The sequence below is a fragment of the Phaethon lepturus genome, unplaced genomic scaffold, assembly GCF_000687285.1.
Source record: "Phaethon lepturus isolate BGI_N335 unplaced genomic scaffold, ASM68728v1 scaffold53856, whole genome shotgun sequence".
Classification (NCBI taxonomy): domain Eukaryota; kingdom Metazoa; phylum Chordata; class Aves; order Phaethontiformes; family Phaethontidae; genus Phaethon; species Phaethon lepturus.
The window spans coordinates 1-16,497 of NW_010546566.1; the positions used below are offsets into that span (position 1 = coordinate 1).

Below are 16,497 nucleotides of genomic sequence, written 5' to 3' on the forward strand. Positions count from 1 at the left end.
GAGATCCCGTAATCCACCGATGACCTGAAATGCAGCTGCCGTGGCGAGCGATACAGGGTAGGGACTAACGGCCACGAAAAGAGAGATTTGGCCTCCGATTCCTGATGCCAGAGGATGAGAGCCTGAACGTGCCCTTCATCATAGCGGCATGCAGCTTGGTAGGAGTGGTGGGGGGCTGCCCCGAGCAGTGCTCGCCGGTTTCCGCTGTGCCTGCACTGCGCTTTTCTGTTCTTCTTAATCTCCCAAAGTCTTTTGGGAGTGGTGTTACTGAATGTGCTTTTATCTCTGACTAGATATGGATAACAGGAAGGATGAAAAAAGTAGGACACTGTGTGCAGCTGCACAGGAAGGGCTGAATGTCCGAGGTAGGCATTGGTGATCTGTTTCCATGCTATGGCATTGCATGTGGTATCCTTTATGTCGGTTACTGTGTTTGACCCTGCTGTTGAGCGCTGTCACTCGCTAACAGTAGTAGACCATGGCACACTGAAGAGGGGCGAAAAAACCGGAACCAACCCCTCAAAATAGGGGTTTGTTGTGTTTGAAGAGTCGTTCTTGTAGACCGCAGTTACTAGGACGCTTGTCACTGTTGCCTTGTGTTATCCTCAGGAAAAGAAAAAAGGAAACGAAAACGCAGTAGAAGCAGATCATCATCCGTTTCATCTGCATCGTCTTCTAGCACTACATCCTCTTCTTCCTCCTCATCATGCTCATCATCAAGGTCGTCGTCTTCAAGTAGCAGAGGTAAGCTACCTCCATGTGCACACATGATGTTTACCAGTTTTGATAGCACTCCTGGAAACCTTTAAAGCTGATTTTAAATGTGGCTAAACCACCACAAAGTGACAGTGTAGAATGCCAGTGTTGCCTGTTCAGGTTGTTTCTCTCGGAACCCTTTTTCTCTTGCTGTCTTAAGGTACGTCTTTACACATGGTATGCAGCGTTCCTCTCTTAATTTAAATAACTTCAAAAGAGAAACTGCCATTCAAATAAATGTTACTTTGTAACAATATGCTGTATCTATTTAAAACTCTGTGTTCATTATACTTTCAAAACACAGATCTTTTTCTACTTCACCCATCCAGCAAGACCAGATAGGGTTTTTGATTTAGTCTTCCTTTGGTCTTAACATTTCAAGCATTAACTTTGAGGACTCATGTGAAGTTTATTAGTACCAATGACCAAGTTCAATGGGAACACATATGCAAGCAGTGCAGGATTGAGACTTTCCATACTAAGCTGCCAGTTTTTACTTAGAGGGCTTGGGGTAGATCGTATACGGGAGTAAGTGCAGGTTTTTTCTATGCATATAACTTGTGACATCGAGGGGCATGCACTGCTGATTGTAACAGGACTGCATTGTTTTGATATTCTGTATCAAAATATTTGGTATCACTGCAGGTAAAGTGATCAAATTGCCATTTTTAAATAAAATGTGTCAGGCTAAACACTGAAGTGTGTTTTCTATGATTGGGAAATCCTGATGAAAAGTTTTAACATCAGGGTTGGCTGAAACTTCACCATCTGGTACAGGACCTTATATTTGTGACTGTGTATTCCACGGTTAAGAAAGACTTCTCTTGAAGCAGATCTGTATGGAAATATTACTTGTTCTCATACCTCAGCAGCTTGATTCAATGTATCTGACATAAATAAATTCTGAAAATATTCAAATCTATGAACTTGTACATTTGATTGGATGAGGTCTTCCTTTCTTCTTGAACTAATTTTACCCCATGTGATACGCTCTAAAACTTTAAAAAGAATTAAAATGCCATGTCAGACACTGACTGTGTGAACATGCTTGACATGCTTTCCGGCTCATCTTTTGGAGGGATGTCAAGAAACGTGTCTGAGGAAAAAAACATTCTGAATTAGGCTCAAGTTATCAGTCTGCATGCTCAGAGATGTGCTAAAACTTTACAGCTAAAATTTTCCTAAGTTTTCGCATTCACAGGAGAAAGCAGACAATCTAGCAAAATGTCCTACAAGGGCATGTTTAAGCAACTCTACTTCATCTAGACAAGAAAAGATGTAAAGTAATAGAGCTAAGACAGACCTATAGGTGTAGGTAGTTGCCATTATGGAGGAGGAGTGAAAAAACTGTGACTTTCAGAGCAATGAGCTGCGGAAAGAAGAGAGAAATATTGTCTCTATTAATATAATAGATTGGTATAAGTAATCACGGAGTAAATCAGGTATTTTCAGTTTCCATGTTAGACCAGTAAGTGGCAGTAAGTTAATGTGTTGCTTTCCTCAGGGTTAGTTTCAGCCAGCATTAGTGTGTGTGTGTGTGTATATATATATATATATGTAGCTGAATTAAAGCAATTTCTTCTAATGCTTTACACTTCTGTGTGCATTATCTGTAAAACCAAGTGCCTTTTTCAGAATACTAAACTTAGAGCGTTTTGTTTTGGTTTTTTTAGAGTCTCCCAAGTCTAAATCAAAGAAAAAGAAAAAAGAAAAGCACAACAAAAAGGTAAACATTTACTAAGAGAAAGAAGTTGTTAACAAACAGAAAATAGTTCTTCATATTTCGATAACCTTCAATGTCATGTAAGATGCAATGCTTTTGTCTGTGGCTATCTAAATCTGAATCGCGCTTTTAGCATTACAGCAGGTGAGCTGACAGGTTGGCATATATTTGACTGTATACTAAAGGAGAAATAATTTAAAGGTTCCTTTTGTCAGTTGTTTCTGGTCCAGCTAGAATTTAGAGTAGTCTCTGAAGAAAAGAGAAGTGGGGAGTCTTGATAACTTTGTATAAGTTCTGTTAGAAGAAACTATCTCTAGTCAGACAGAGAGTGGCAGATTCTTGCTATTGTAATTTTTCTTTCTCGTTGCGTTAGGACCTTCTGTTCAGTGATTTTTATATATTGGGGTTACATTAAAAGAGATATAACTAGGGATCAGACCATTTCTGTTTCTCAGGATCTCAAGAGTTGCCAACCCTGCTGCACTACTTTCTGTGTACTTCAGGTAGTACCTATTCAGCAGTGGTAAGGGCAAGCAGTAGTGGCTGTCATGACTAGACGGGGTGTTAAGAGCTACTTGTGGGTTTCCTTTTTTTGCCCTTGTGAATCTGTAAGCATAAGTGTCTTATACTTGTAGAAAAGGAAAAAAGAGAACAAAATGAAGAAAAAGAAAGAAAAGAAGAAAAAGAGAGAGAAAACAGGACCTGTCCAGCTTTCCAAGGTATGCTTGTGTGAGTGTGAAGTTCCATTATATTTCTTATCTAAACACTTAATTTGTCCTGTCGTAACACCACCAGTTTTGTCATCAGCAACTAGAGACCCATCACTTGTTTTGGACAGTTAGGGAGTATAAAAGATCATTGTCTGTAATTTTATTTAAGATTTGTAACATTACAAAATAAAGCAAAGCCTATGTCTTTCTAATGTGTGATCTCATTTTAGTTCTTTAAAAACAAAAAGAAGAATGAAAACTACAGCATGATAACGGGAAAGAAAATTAAGATGAAAATAAAGAAGACTAAGAAGGATAAAGAGGTAAAGGTTAAAACAGTCTATATATCCCTAAGGGAAAATACTCTATCTTTTAGTGTTTTTTTAATAGTAGTCTTTTGTAGAAGAGTAGATCTTACAGTTAGGAGTTGTAAATTGATTGTCGCTTTTAATGTGGCTATGATGCAATCTGAGAAGTTCTAATTCATTCTTTTGGCAGGTGTTGTGTTGTGAGTGGGCTTGGAATGCTCAGGCATGAGTAGATAAACCAAAGGATGCTTGTGCAGGTTCTTAGAATTTCAGTCCATAATGTTTAGCTGATTTGTGCCTTTCTCTGTTCATTTAATTTGCACTGTTTTTAATTGACCTCATCTTCTTCCAGTCTCTTGTGATCAGTTGTGGTAATTGCTGCTTTACTGTGTTTTTCTAACGCATGAGAGAGTAACCATTATTTAGAGAGGAATTAAGAAAAGATGATAGTAGCATTAGGACCTCATGCTCATGCATTCTCTCAAAGCAGTCAAATCTTTTTGCTGAGATACCTAGGGAAATAGGTATCATGAGTAGCATTTTGTGCTATAGCTATGGGTGTTTGGACTCAGCACTTCAGTAATATGTTCACTCTTTTCAGCAGTTTCCACATGTTAGAGTGATCTGCAGAGGGCTTCTGGTACTACTCAGTATGTGTTAGAAGTGTTACTTCGCTGAGGTATCCAGTTTGGCTGATTCAGCTGTAACAACTTCATTATATAGCTTCCAAAGCAGATCTGAGCATTCAAAGTTAAATTTGATCAAAAATACATTATCTTTCTGTGGTAATGAAGTTTGTGTTAAATTGTGCTGAATGCTTGCTAGCTGTATCCCAGTAACCTGCTCGTTAAAATATTTTATGTCAAGTATTTGATGTTGGTCCTTTTTTGATTGGTGTCCATGGTCATGAACATTCTTCACAATAGTTTAATATTCAATGATCGTTTTAAAAATTGTGATTTTGAAAACACTGGAAACAAATGTTTTGACTGTTCAGGCCATCAGTTATGTAAAGAAAGAACCTAAATTCATGGTTCCCTTTTTCTTACGCTGCAAGCTGCTGCTTATGCATAGAAAAAAACCCAAGATACTTCCCAAAGCACAAGACTTGCTGTGGCCTCAGACACCAGAGAATTGCATCTCTCTTGGTTGTGAGCTACATGATGACAACTCAATGGAGCCTCCATGGGGAGACACTTAGAAAATGTATCACGAAATAGTGACAGTGACAGCTTGTCTCCTATAGCATCACGCCTGAGTACCAGTTGCCTTGCACTTCCTCCAGGCACTCACACCTAACTGGTAGCCAGTCATATCCAGCTGTTTGAATGTGGTAGCATTTGTTGTGCAGCATGCTGAGATGCGAAAGCCCCACAGAAAGCAGGGTTATGCAGCCTTGGTCCACTGAGTACAGGTCTGTTAAACCACTGCCTCTGCTTTTCTGCTCCACAGAGAGACCGGAACCGTGCAGAACTCCTTGAATTTCTGAACTCTGCCTTATAATGGGAAGAGTGCTGACCAAGGACTTGTAAATATACCAAGCCAACTATCATCATGCCTAGCAAAACACTGAAAGGAGACTCGGGGAAAAGGACTGAAGAGAAGACAGTCGGGATGTCCTTTTTCTAATGGCAAAATGAAGAGCAACTGGTAACTTGTTAATGAAGATCCATGTCCTCCTTTTGAGATCCTAAGGCAATAGCCAGGCTGTGGTGTTTTAGAAGAGCCTAAGAGTGTGGTGTTGGCAATGATGAGAAATGACACACTGAAGTCCAATACAGTAATTTCTATCCTAACTGCATGCAGAACGCACTCTTAATTTCAAATGTCTTAATGTTTCTAGTAGTTTAAGCAAAGCAGAGTATTTGTAAATGTCTATTTGAAAGATGAGGCATTTATATATGTATATTTTTTCCAGTAGTGGTTTTACTTGTCCTAAAGAGCAAGTTGTAAATAGAACATGCTTTTACATAAATGATTTTTTGACAGTTCATTTACTAATGTATTATTTTGTTTCAGAATTTGAGAGATGATTTTGCTCTGGATGGTTCATTGCTCTCTCTCACTAGAAAGTGTAACAGTAAAATACTCTAGAGCGATAATGGTAGCTGAATGATTTCTATCCTGAAATAGAAGCAGGAAAGGTCTCTTGTTTTTTTCTTTATCTGGATCAGCTGTTCAAAGGCAGCTCACAATAGGTAGTTTACCTTCCACATGTGGAGTTGCAGTTTCTAGATCCAAAAACTCTGGAGTTTAGGCCTGCCTTTCTGGTCCCGTGAGCTGTGTATCAACTCTCCTTCCATCTGAAGTGCCGCAAGACACGTATTGCTTATCTTAGCCTAATGTAAAGAGAAAGAGCTGTAGGAATGATCCTGAGGCAGGCAGTGACAGTGACCCTCCAGGTGTGTTGACAGTCCACGGTGAGATGAGACAGGTCTGGATGTGCAGCTGGAGCCCAACATAACTTTGTGTGTGTTAGACTTGGTACTTTGTTCCGTGCTTTCTCACTTCTTCCCTCACTTGACTTTTGATTTTACCCAGCAGGCCCCTGTGTACATAACCCTGATGTGGCAATTCCACTTGAATCCTTTGCGTAGCAAGTGCTTGTTGGGAACCACAGTTCAGGAATGCCTGAAAAAAGGAGTCAAAGGTAGTTGACTTTGACAAGAGTATCAGGTGTACAGTGGTCAGAGTGTGGGGACTTCATTAAAGAGCAAACAAGCAGAGGACTCTGCGTCTGTGTCTGCCGTGGTGTTGTAAGTAGATCTGAAGATTTGTACCATTGCTCAAAGGATAATTTTAAAACTGTTCTCATGTGTGACACCTTCTGAAAATGCTAGAATTCGGTCTGTTCCCTAGATTTTTTTTGTTCTGGTTTGGTTTTGTGAAACATTTAGCAATTGTTGCAGAGATGTAACTCTTTAGAGGCTGAAGCCCCTGATCCAGAAGAGCAAGTCCCTACATCCTTATGAACATGAAACATGAAAACACGTAGGTAATAACTGGAGTTTCCTGGACTTTTAGCCTGGTCATGGAAGCTTTTTTTGGAAGCACTGTTCTGAAATGTCAGTAGGGGAAAAAACAAACAAACAAATTCATGGGGATCATGCTTTGATTTATGCTGTTTTGGTATCTTCTAGCTAGCAATGCCAAAGCATCTTGCCCAAATAAGCAGTTTCTATCTCTGGGCTTCTCTTAACAAGGTTAATCCCAAACACACTCTTAGAAGGCACTAACATCCTCGCCATTCCCTAGCTTATAATTTATGTAAAGATAGTATCATTTCCTGAAAATTTAGGTGGGGGAGGGGAGTAGAAATTTGGAAGATGGTAAGCAAATGGTAATAGGAAACCAGAGACAGCACTTGTAAAGACCTGCATTGATTGGAAAGTTCAGACTTAATTGAAATAATTTGCTTTTTGCTGCCTTATTCAAGATCGGTCAAGATCGTAAAAACACCTTTCACTGTTCCATGCTAGTATGGAAAAGGCAGAGGGCCTTTAGTAATATGATGTGGTCTGTCCCTTTCTTAGGGTTTTAGTAGTTGCCAACTCTTGACTACAAAAATGAGTCAGACCAATTCTTCTAAAAAAAAATAAAAATCTGTTTCAGGACAGAGGAATTTTTCCTGTTCAGTTTTGACATACTGGATATCGTTTGGTGATGCTTTAACATAATTCTATGCCAGCATTTACTGCTAAGCTATCATTTCTTTTAGAAAGCCAGGCTGTTTAAGTTCTGTTAAGTGGCAGTGATTCAGTTTTATTCTCTCCTGCCCCATCAGTTTTAAGTGCTGTCTGAAACTTCACAGCAGTTGCTGCTTTTATAAGTCTCCTTTTTCTTTCCTACCCATCTCCATGTAGATTCTCAGGTTTCTAAAGAGGTTTAAATCCATGTTGCATCCTTTCTTTCCCCACAAGCACTGAGATCACCTACATCTTCTGGGGACTGAGTGTCTTTGAGGTTGCTGTTTGGAGCTGGCCAACAGATTCCAGTCTCTAGTGAGTACAGGCCCATACAGCTAGAATAATTGTCCATGCCTTGCTGCCTCAGGAAGGAAGTTAATTTTGTTGACCTTTTCACTAAAGCACACCTTCTTAATAACTGCTTCAGATTATTGTTGCTGCAGCTGAAAGGCTGAATCAGATGCAAAGGTTATGACAGTAAGGTAAGAGATGTAGAGGAATGTGATGAAATACAGATTGAGAAATTTGCATGAGGGAACTGTGAAGTGGTGTGGGATGTTGACCTGATACGCAGTGTGGGATGTTGACCTGATACGCAAATGGCTGATAGAGAGTCTTGCTACCAGGATGCAAAAAAGTGCATGTCATGGGGAAAGATGAACAGATGAACAACAGAACAAAAGAAAAGGTATGAGGTAGGGATGGAGGGAGACTGCTGCTGTCCAAAGTCATGGAGTTGGGCAGAGATCAGGTGATAAGGAAGGGGCTGCAGATGCTTACCTGGCTGGACCAGTTGAGATTCTTGCTAAAATGCTGAATAATAGAAGTCTTTCAGATGTGAAACATACTTTTTTGTGTGTGTGACAGTCGTCTTTATCACACCCGCTTTCTGTGTCCCTGCACTGTTTGTCATTCTGGGAATCATACAGAACTCAACTGAATTTTTTTAATAACAGAAATTCCAAAAACAGAAGTCACTGGGGTGGAAAGGAGGAGAAGGGCCTAGTCTCTGAGTTGCTGCCGCCATGCCCATCCTCTTTGGCACCGTTGTGCTACAAGCGGCAGAATTGGTAAGACTTGGGATCTCTTTGCCTGTTGCTCTTTAAGCCCTTGCTACCCACACTAGTCCTACCTCCCACTTGGTGTGCTGTAGTTAGGCTAAATGTAAAATGGCCATGTGGTTTTCATTGGTCCCATGGTGGAGGGTGCTCATTTGGACCTCCTGTTTCTAGTGAGTAATTGCCGTGAAGCAGGAAAGGAACCAGGTATTTCTAAAGAACTTTCCACAATTGATACAACCGGTAGTAGTCCCAAAAGTTATTGGAAAGGGATGGAGCACAGTTACATAAATTTCTTATGCAGGAAAAACAAGCAAAAGCCCAAACATCAAAGAATGGTTGATGGAAGTAATTAAGTGATTCAGCCAGTTCTCAAGGGCAATGCAATTCGTTGTTACTCTGGTTTCCTTTATGATTTGCCTGAACTTGACTCCTTTGCTTGTGCAAAAATGTACAAGAGATCAAGATGAGAAAATACTTAGAAATACCACTTTGTCTTGGAAGTACTTGCCTTCATTGAACTAAGACGTATCATCCTGCAGTGCTGAACAGAGCCTGGTTAATATTTAGTGTGATTAAACTTAGGCAAGTTGTGCTGTTTTGATGTACTTGGATGTTTCATGCTGCAGGAACGTATGAACTTCCCAATCGTCTTCTGCAGCAGGGAAAACTGAGAGCGCTCTACATGCAGGAGAAAAGCAGAGGTCAGAGAGGCTGAACTAACTTGCCCTGGGGTCGCCTGCTGAACCTGCCCTGGTGAGGTGTGCGTGGTGGCTTTGACCACTGGATAGAGCTCTGATGCGCTTTGTTGTGCTCCTGGTCTTCCCAGTGCATATTTAGAAACAATTTTCCAAAGTTCTTGCTCAACTCTCAAGGTTGGGAGCTCCATTCTCATTTGGGCACTCCATGAAATGGCTGGATTTTAAGTGGTAGTGGGTCCTCCTGAAGAATGAGAGGTCCTGGGCACACCTGAAAATCTCCAGTCTGTTACTTGGTTATATTTGAAGCTATTGGGTGATAAGCTTTTGAGGAGCTGTTTCTTAAAATTACTGGCAAACACGCAGCCTTCTAGTTCTGTCTCTGGAAAAAAGGAATCATCACAGTTACTGTTCAGTGCAGAGATCATGATTAATTTGGCTGTTGACAACGGGTATTTTTTCCCTGCCTGTTCAATTTTGGTCTTTAATTGTGATTCACAAGGAGTATGAAACTTCTAGTGTTTTCTGAGGGAAGAGCAGGACATGGTGCTGAGGGCTGTAAGGAAGCATGTTTTGAGCCCTTTCAGTCACTGTGAAGAACATCATTAATATCTGGTCTGATCCATTGATCAGAGAGGCACAATGTTTAAGATGACAACTGTTCTGGTAGCAGCAGGCTGGCCACTGGTGCTGTCTTCCAATAAGGCGCTAAACACTGTGGCCGTGTACAGATGGGAGACCTGCCAGCAGGTGGCACTGCTGTCCAGCTGGACTGTCGGAAATTAATTGTAGGGGTTGGTGGTTTTTTTTTTTCCCAACCTTTGGACATTGGCTTTGCACTTTCTTATTCTGAAAGCCTATAATTAGCCTGCAAAGACCTAATTATGTGTTGTTTATGGGGAACATTTGTTACTGCAGTTCTATGAATTTAATCCAGTCTTTGTTCATTTCTTGCTCTTGGCTGTGCTGTGGACAGACAATAAGTCTCTCCTAGTGCACTGAAGGCAGAAGGAAGCCTTTAACTTCTAAGTAGTTGAATGCAACAGGAGCAAGTTGCTGAGAGCCAGCAGGGACCTGGAAAGCTGCTGAGTTCTTCAGAAACTGCACCCTGCTCCTCTGCATTTCTTAAGTAATTTCAGACCTCCAGTGCCAGAATATAGGAAAAAAATATATACATATATACCTGAGAAGTATTTCGCTGTCACTGCTTCATACCACATCTAGTTATTTAAATAGTCTTCAGACTAAATTAGATGCAATCTGTTGCTGTAGGCAGCCTGACACTGCAGAGAATAAGGTTGGAAAATGTACTGGGCACGAACTGTGACCTGATAGAGGCCTCTGAGAATATGGCATTGTGATCACTAAGCAGCTGTAACAGTAGTTACATTCTGAGAGTAGATACTCTGATGTAGAAAACACATATGCTCTTTCCCACACTTCTGCAGTATCTGCTACTGAGTCTGATTAGATTTATTTGGTAGAGGCAAAATGTAGTTGTGACTAAAATATAGATGCTATATTCTGGTTATCTAGCCAAGACCCTATGAAGTTGATATTTTATGAAGTATACTGTATACACAGATAAGCATAAATCGCTTCTTGTAGCCCTTTTCCTCACCTTTTCATCATGTTTATTAAGATCTCATCCTGCCAAGATATTCCCTAAGTTTGAGAACATCTTTGTGCAGCAACTGCACAGAAAGTACATTGGGAGACCTGGGCCGGAGACCTGCCTCTCCTGGGATCTTTCTGATGTAAGCAAGCCAGCTTGAAGCATGGCTTGTCTGATCATACAAAGGGAACAAGAGGTCCCTTGTGCTGACAGCCCACAGCATGGATGGCAGTACCAGGGAAAAGCAGGCGCTGAGATGATGATGTCTTTGCCTGGCACAGGTGGGTGGAACTGAGGAAGGCTTAATAGCCTGGCCTCTGTTGCAGGGCACAACCAAAAAGGCATTGACTCATGCAGTCCAGTGCTTGTCAGAATGTTTTTGAGGCAAAGTGACAGTGCATTGTCCTTTATCAGGGAGGTGTAGCAGAACACAAGGAATATCAGAATGGCCATCCAGTCAAGGCCTCGATGTCCATAGTTCTCAACCTGGGAGAGGCCTGTACCAACGTTTTGGGGAAGTAGCGTAAGCAACACCACAGAGATTTGCTTGTCCACAGCTTTGGTCAAGGAACAGCTTAAGCCCTGTGCTGTTAGACTGCATCCTGACCGCTGTAGTTTACTAACCCACTGAACTTGCGTAGTCCCCTTTTGGAATCACTAATTTGTCTGATCTCCACAAATGTGGAGATTTGTGCTGAGCATTCAAAGCAATCCATACTTCAGTAATGCTTTCTGGGGAAAAATTTACTTCAACACATGCATGCTTTGCATGTATAATGCTTAGCAGATGGCCTCAGAAGGCTCAGGGCTCCCTCTGCTAATATTAAGGTGTTCTAGTACCCAGTACAGAATCAACAGGAGTGATTCAAAAGTATCTGGAAACAAAACATCCATTTTGCCACACATAGCTTCTCATTTTATGGTAATAATCATTAATGTAAGATGTGCTTGGAAGCATGTTGATGAAGATTTCAAGGTTGTATCTGTAAACCACTTAGCTTCAGATAACTTCAGACCTTTGCAGTTCTTTAATCCTGGTTATTTATCACCTTAGATCTTGGGATCTGTTTGTAAAGGTAGCAAGATAGAAAATAGGCAGCTGCATTTGTAGCCTGTAGAGAGAGGAGGGGGTTATTTATTTGTTTAGATCAAGTGCCTTTACCATTCTTGCCTTCTGCCTTTGATACATACATGGTGCACAGCAGGGCAGTGAAACAGCAGTTGTATTTGGCTAGGTGTGGACAGATTATATTTCAGGAGACTTTACAAGTACAAAAAATCGTTTTCTATTTTACAGCTTTGCTTTAATTCTCTGAGCTTCCGTGATGAAATGTATAAACAGTGCAATCTCAGCAGACAGGTATTTCCTGCGAAGCTTACTCCAATTCCCCACGGCGTGATAGCTGTCTGAACTATATGCTGATATGGGTGAGGAACCTCACCTCCTGCACACCTTTTCTGGCTACCACAGCCTATGGGCCAAGCTCATCTGTAGAAGCCATAGAAGCAGGGCTGCATAGTCTCTCTCAGGTGAGTAGCGACTCTGAAGTGTTAGCCCCTTGAAGCTGAGCAGTGCAGCTGAGCTGCTATAGAGGTGTTGTTAGAATGTATAGCAAGTCTAGGACTGCTTTTTCCTGGGTGTAACAATGTCCTTTGGACAGCCTAATTAATCAACAAGGAGGAAACTGATGCTCTGGGCCGATACCAAAATCCTTGCTCAGTTGTGAGAGAATGATTGAGGATTTAGAATGATTTGTGTTCAGTTCACTTGTTTGTTTGTTAATGATGTTGTGCTGCTATTTCACTTTTTATTCTTCTCAATGAATTAAGACACTGGACTAGCTCTCAGGAGGGGCTAAGAGCAGATCAGAGAGTCTCATCAAGGCTGTGTAGAAATGTTTTTTCTACACTAGCAAATAGTGCAGCCCAGGAGGAGCAGAGCTGTAGAGTCAGACAGTTGTCGGTGAGGACCTGATATTCACACTATAGAAGTTTCACAAGGGTTTATTTCAGACCAGCATTAGTCCAGCTTTGTGGTCTGTGAGCCAGCTGCAATGGATCACTTGAGTTAGCTTCATCCAAAAGCAATCTGGTTTGCCTACTGTGCCTACCCATGGACCATGGCACAGTAGGTGGGGACAATCAGAAGTTGCATGTTCCTGATTTGAACTAAAATGCTAAATTAGTCACACAAAATGTGGAATTAGGGCAAGGCAGGCATGGGTGGGTAGTTGTTGCCACACTCTGTGACCAAAGGATCATTTATGGTTCAGTCTACAGGATTCCTTTGAAAAACGAGCACCACAAGTACAATGCAGCAGTTGTGCGTCCTAACCACCTCCCCAGCTCTCCTTTAGTACCTGCTGGTGCACACACACTGCAGAAGGTCACAGTCAGTCTCCAAGCAGCTGACTGTGGGCAAACATGATACTACTTCTATACCTTTAAGAGTACTAGATAGCATGTAGTAAGAATAGAAACCTCATAGCTTGGTATCTGAATATCCCTTTATCATCAGATGCTACTGTGAGCCCGGTGTAACTTGCAGAAGAGTTACGGGGAGAATGATACTGTTTAAACATTTTGATTACATTTTATCATGGAAGTAGAAACTAAAGGTAAATTGAGGCACAACAGCTGTCGCAGGCACTGCCAGAACCTGGCCTCCATAACATACATGGCTTTGACCAAAGGTCAGGTTTGTCTCCCTTTCCTGGTTGTTAAACAAGAATGATGTCGGCTAGCTGGAGGTTGTTAATGAAGGACACAGTATGATCACAGGCTGCTGTGATAGTGTAAACACCCTTCAGGTGATTTCCTTGGCTTTGTACATTGATGTATGGAAGTTAGTTACTCCTGATTCTCCTTAAGAAAGAGTGAGCACATTACAGACACTGTACTGTAACAAAGAGCTTTATGTCAGTGTGTCAGAATGTCCCAACTCTCCCAGCAGTCCATCAAATATTGCATCAATACAGTCAATACTGAAGGTGTCAAAATAGAATGCGAGTGCAAATAAAATGACTACAAAGCTGTAGCATGAAAATCATGAACTCATCTCAGCCTTCAGTACCATGCAGTGACTTGCAAATACAATAAAAAAAGATGGTTAACTTTTTTTCCAAACAGGAATTTCTCTGCAAATTGTGGTGATCCCTTCCTAGAGATCCCACAGCTAAGGCTATGCTAAGTATGTCAAGCCTTTGTTTTTACTTCATATACAGTCAATCACATTACTTCACAAGGACATACAGTGAAAAACATCAAGCTGACTGTCAGAAGGCTTTAAATGCTCCCCTCATTCACCTAGAGTTGAAATAGTGTGTCCCAGACTGGATGCTGTAATTGGAAGCCCTGAGTTTTAATTAAAAGTGAGCTTCTGCTTTCTGTCCCTAGGAGGGTTGCTGGCAGGAGAGTTTACCAAGGGACTAGAAACTACAGCCTGGTGCTACTAAGAAAGCCTTGTGTTCAATCTTAGATAGCCCAGAAGGGAGAGAGAAAAGCCAGAATCCCACAGTCTTCAAGAGCTCTCAAGGGTTTGATCTTGATCTTTATTTTATTCTGCCCCCCCTTCTCTGGAAGAAACTGCACATTTCTACTCTAGGATAGATTTCATGTTCTGGAATTCTTCCCAGAGTTGGCAGAGCTTCAAAGGGTTTTCTCTTGGCTGTTGTACCCACATGCTGCTGAAAAGGTCCCCAGGGAAAAAGAGTTGGAAACGGGCAAAAGAACAACAAATCTACAGGGTCTTCCAGGAGGCTATACCCCACTGGGATGATTCTCCAGAAGCCAGTCATACAGGGAAATCCCTCTCTTCCTTCCCCATCTCCTGTTGGTCAACACAAAGCTTCCTGGCATCTCTGCAGGACCCATGGCTTTCACACCATGCCATTCTCTTTCCTTTGCTGGTGAGAGCTCTCCCTACAGCTGCTGAGTTAGGGCCTCAGCAGTCTTCTCCTGTTCCTTCAAGGTCTCAGCAGAACCATGCTGGCCTACAAGCCACTCAGTTTGCATTAAAGATTCTTTTGTAATAGTATTAACTCACTGGCCAGCAGCATGTGATACTGGAAAGCTCTCTTGTGAGCACTCATGGGAGAAGACTGAGGGCACAAACCTTCAGCTACCAGAGCTCTTCAGTCACCAGCTTGTTTAAATTATCTCAACTACTGCAGCTGTACAAAGAGCCCTGCAGATGAATGCTGATTCCCTTCACCCTTCTCTGTACATTGATACTGTACTTCAGTACTCTTTCAGGCTTAGCCACAAACATTAATTTCAGCCCACTGACTTATTACTGGGATGTGGGGTGGAGCACTTACCTCAGCAACACAGAACACTGAGGACCAAGAACAGCATTTGATACAGCACTGATCCGCCTGTATATTTACACAGCAGGTTGGTACATTTCTATCTGCTCTGCAGGTGCAAGGTTCAGGGGGTTCTGCCTGCACAAAAGCAAAAATACCCAAGAAACCTGAACATGCATAAACTAGTTGCTGTGGAATAATATTGGTCTTTCATCTCAAAAAGCCTGGGTCTGTTTCTACTCTGGTTGGATTGCTAATTGTCAGTAAAAAGCTGATCAAGAGCAGTGCTGAGGTTACCTGAGGAAGGTTATTAGTTGGAAAAGGAAGTTCAGTTCCAAATCAGATACTAGCTTTAACTCACAGGCCTGATCCTGCAAGCCTTACTCATGTAAGTGGCTGTCTTGCTTTCAGCAAGATTGGTCCAGCCAGCAGCTCTCACTAGCTTCGGCCAAAAGCTTTTATAGGTAACTACATCCAGGCTGGGGGGAGAAAGGAGAAGACAGACACCACAAAAATAATTCATTTTCCACAAGAAAGCAGTAATAAAAATGAGATAGTAAGTGAGCCTTGCCCTTAAGGTTACTGAATAGCTACTAAATTGAAGGAAAGGCTAGCATGTTTGGTAATAAATTGTGTCACACACCACAGGCATCAGTAGCAGTTACTATGGACACAGCTTCCAAGAGACAAGATGGGCAGGAAGAGAGCTGGAACAAAGAAGAAACTGTAGAGCTAAAAAAGGGTTAACTGAGATTCTGAAAGATCACTGTCTAAAAACCTTGTTTAGTACAGAGTCAGTAATCCTTGGCATTCCGAAATTCTGGCATGCTCCAAACCCTCCTGGTGGGCTGGGTGCCCCGTTCCACATCCTCAGAGATGGTCTTGATGTCGCTGATGAATGGGGAAATCCTGGACCGGGATTTAAACGTTGTTAAGGAGAGGGTGGTTTTGTTCTTTGTGTTCCATTGCCTGGCAAGTTTCTTGGCCTCTTCTTCCTCTTTGATCTTCTCAGCAGCTTCCTGCAGGGCAGAGCGGAAAAGCCGAGATACTTCCTGCACTTCTGGTTCATATTCAGCAATGAGTTGCCGGAATCTGAAAGCACAGTCAAGGCACAGCTTTGATTAAAAACATCAAATTAAGGACTGCTGCCAAGTCACTGTGCTAGGCTTGGAACTTGCACTCTCCTGCAAAATGTGACTCCCTGGACTGAAGGGAACAACAACAGGGAGGGGCCATGAAGATACACTCAAGGTCTCTAAAATCACAAGCAAGCCAGAGAATGTAAGGAAGGAATGAATCACCATTTCTCATAAGCACAAGAAATAATAAGGAACACCAAACAAAGCTAGAAGGTGGCAAGTTTGAAACCAAAGGAAGTGCTCTTTTCACACAACACCTATTAAATCAGAACTTGGTGCTATCAATAGCTTAAGGAACAAAATTATTAGACAAGCTTGTGGAAAACGTCCCCATCACTGCTGATTAAATGTGATTGTCCAAATGCAAATCCTTGCTCAAGTAGTCCCCGAACTGCTGCTTTCCAGAAGCTGAGGATAAACCAGGGAAAGCCCCCCACTAGAATTCCCGTTTCCAGGTCTTATCCCGCATAGCATCACAGAATCATTAAGGTTGGAAA

General features: G+C 41.8%; 1 protein-coding gene and 1 long non-coding RNA gene across 2 annotated transcripts; one reads left to right on the plus strand and one right to left on the minus strand.

Annotated features, from left to right (window-relative positions):
- Positions 1-609: 609 nt before the first annotated feature.
- Positions 610-5,515, plus strand: LOC104622515. The gene is made up of 5 exons (XR_738051.1): positions 610-744; positions 2,430-2,482; positions 3,115-3,198; positions 3,420-3,512; positions 4,950-5,515. It is a non-coding gene; the product is annotated as an uncharacterized LOC104622515 (long non-coding RNA).
- A 10,140-nt stretch (positions 5,516-15,655) lies between these two features.
- LOC104622516 (protein RD3-like) lies at positions 15,656-15,953 on the minus strand (the record flags this gene model as incomplete). Its single annotated transcript, XM_010289329.1, has 1 exon — positions 15,656-15,953. A coding segment is annotated over one exon (298 nt), but the record flags the coding sequence as incomplete, so codon positions are not given.
- Positions 15,954-16,497: the final 544 nt, after the last annotated feature.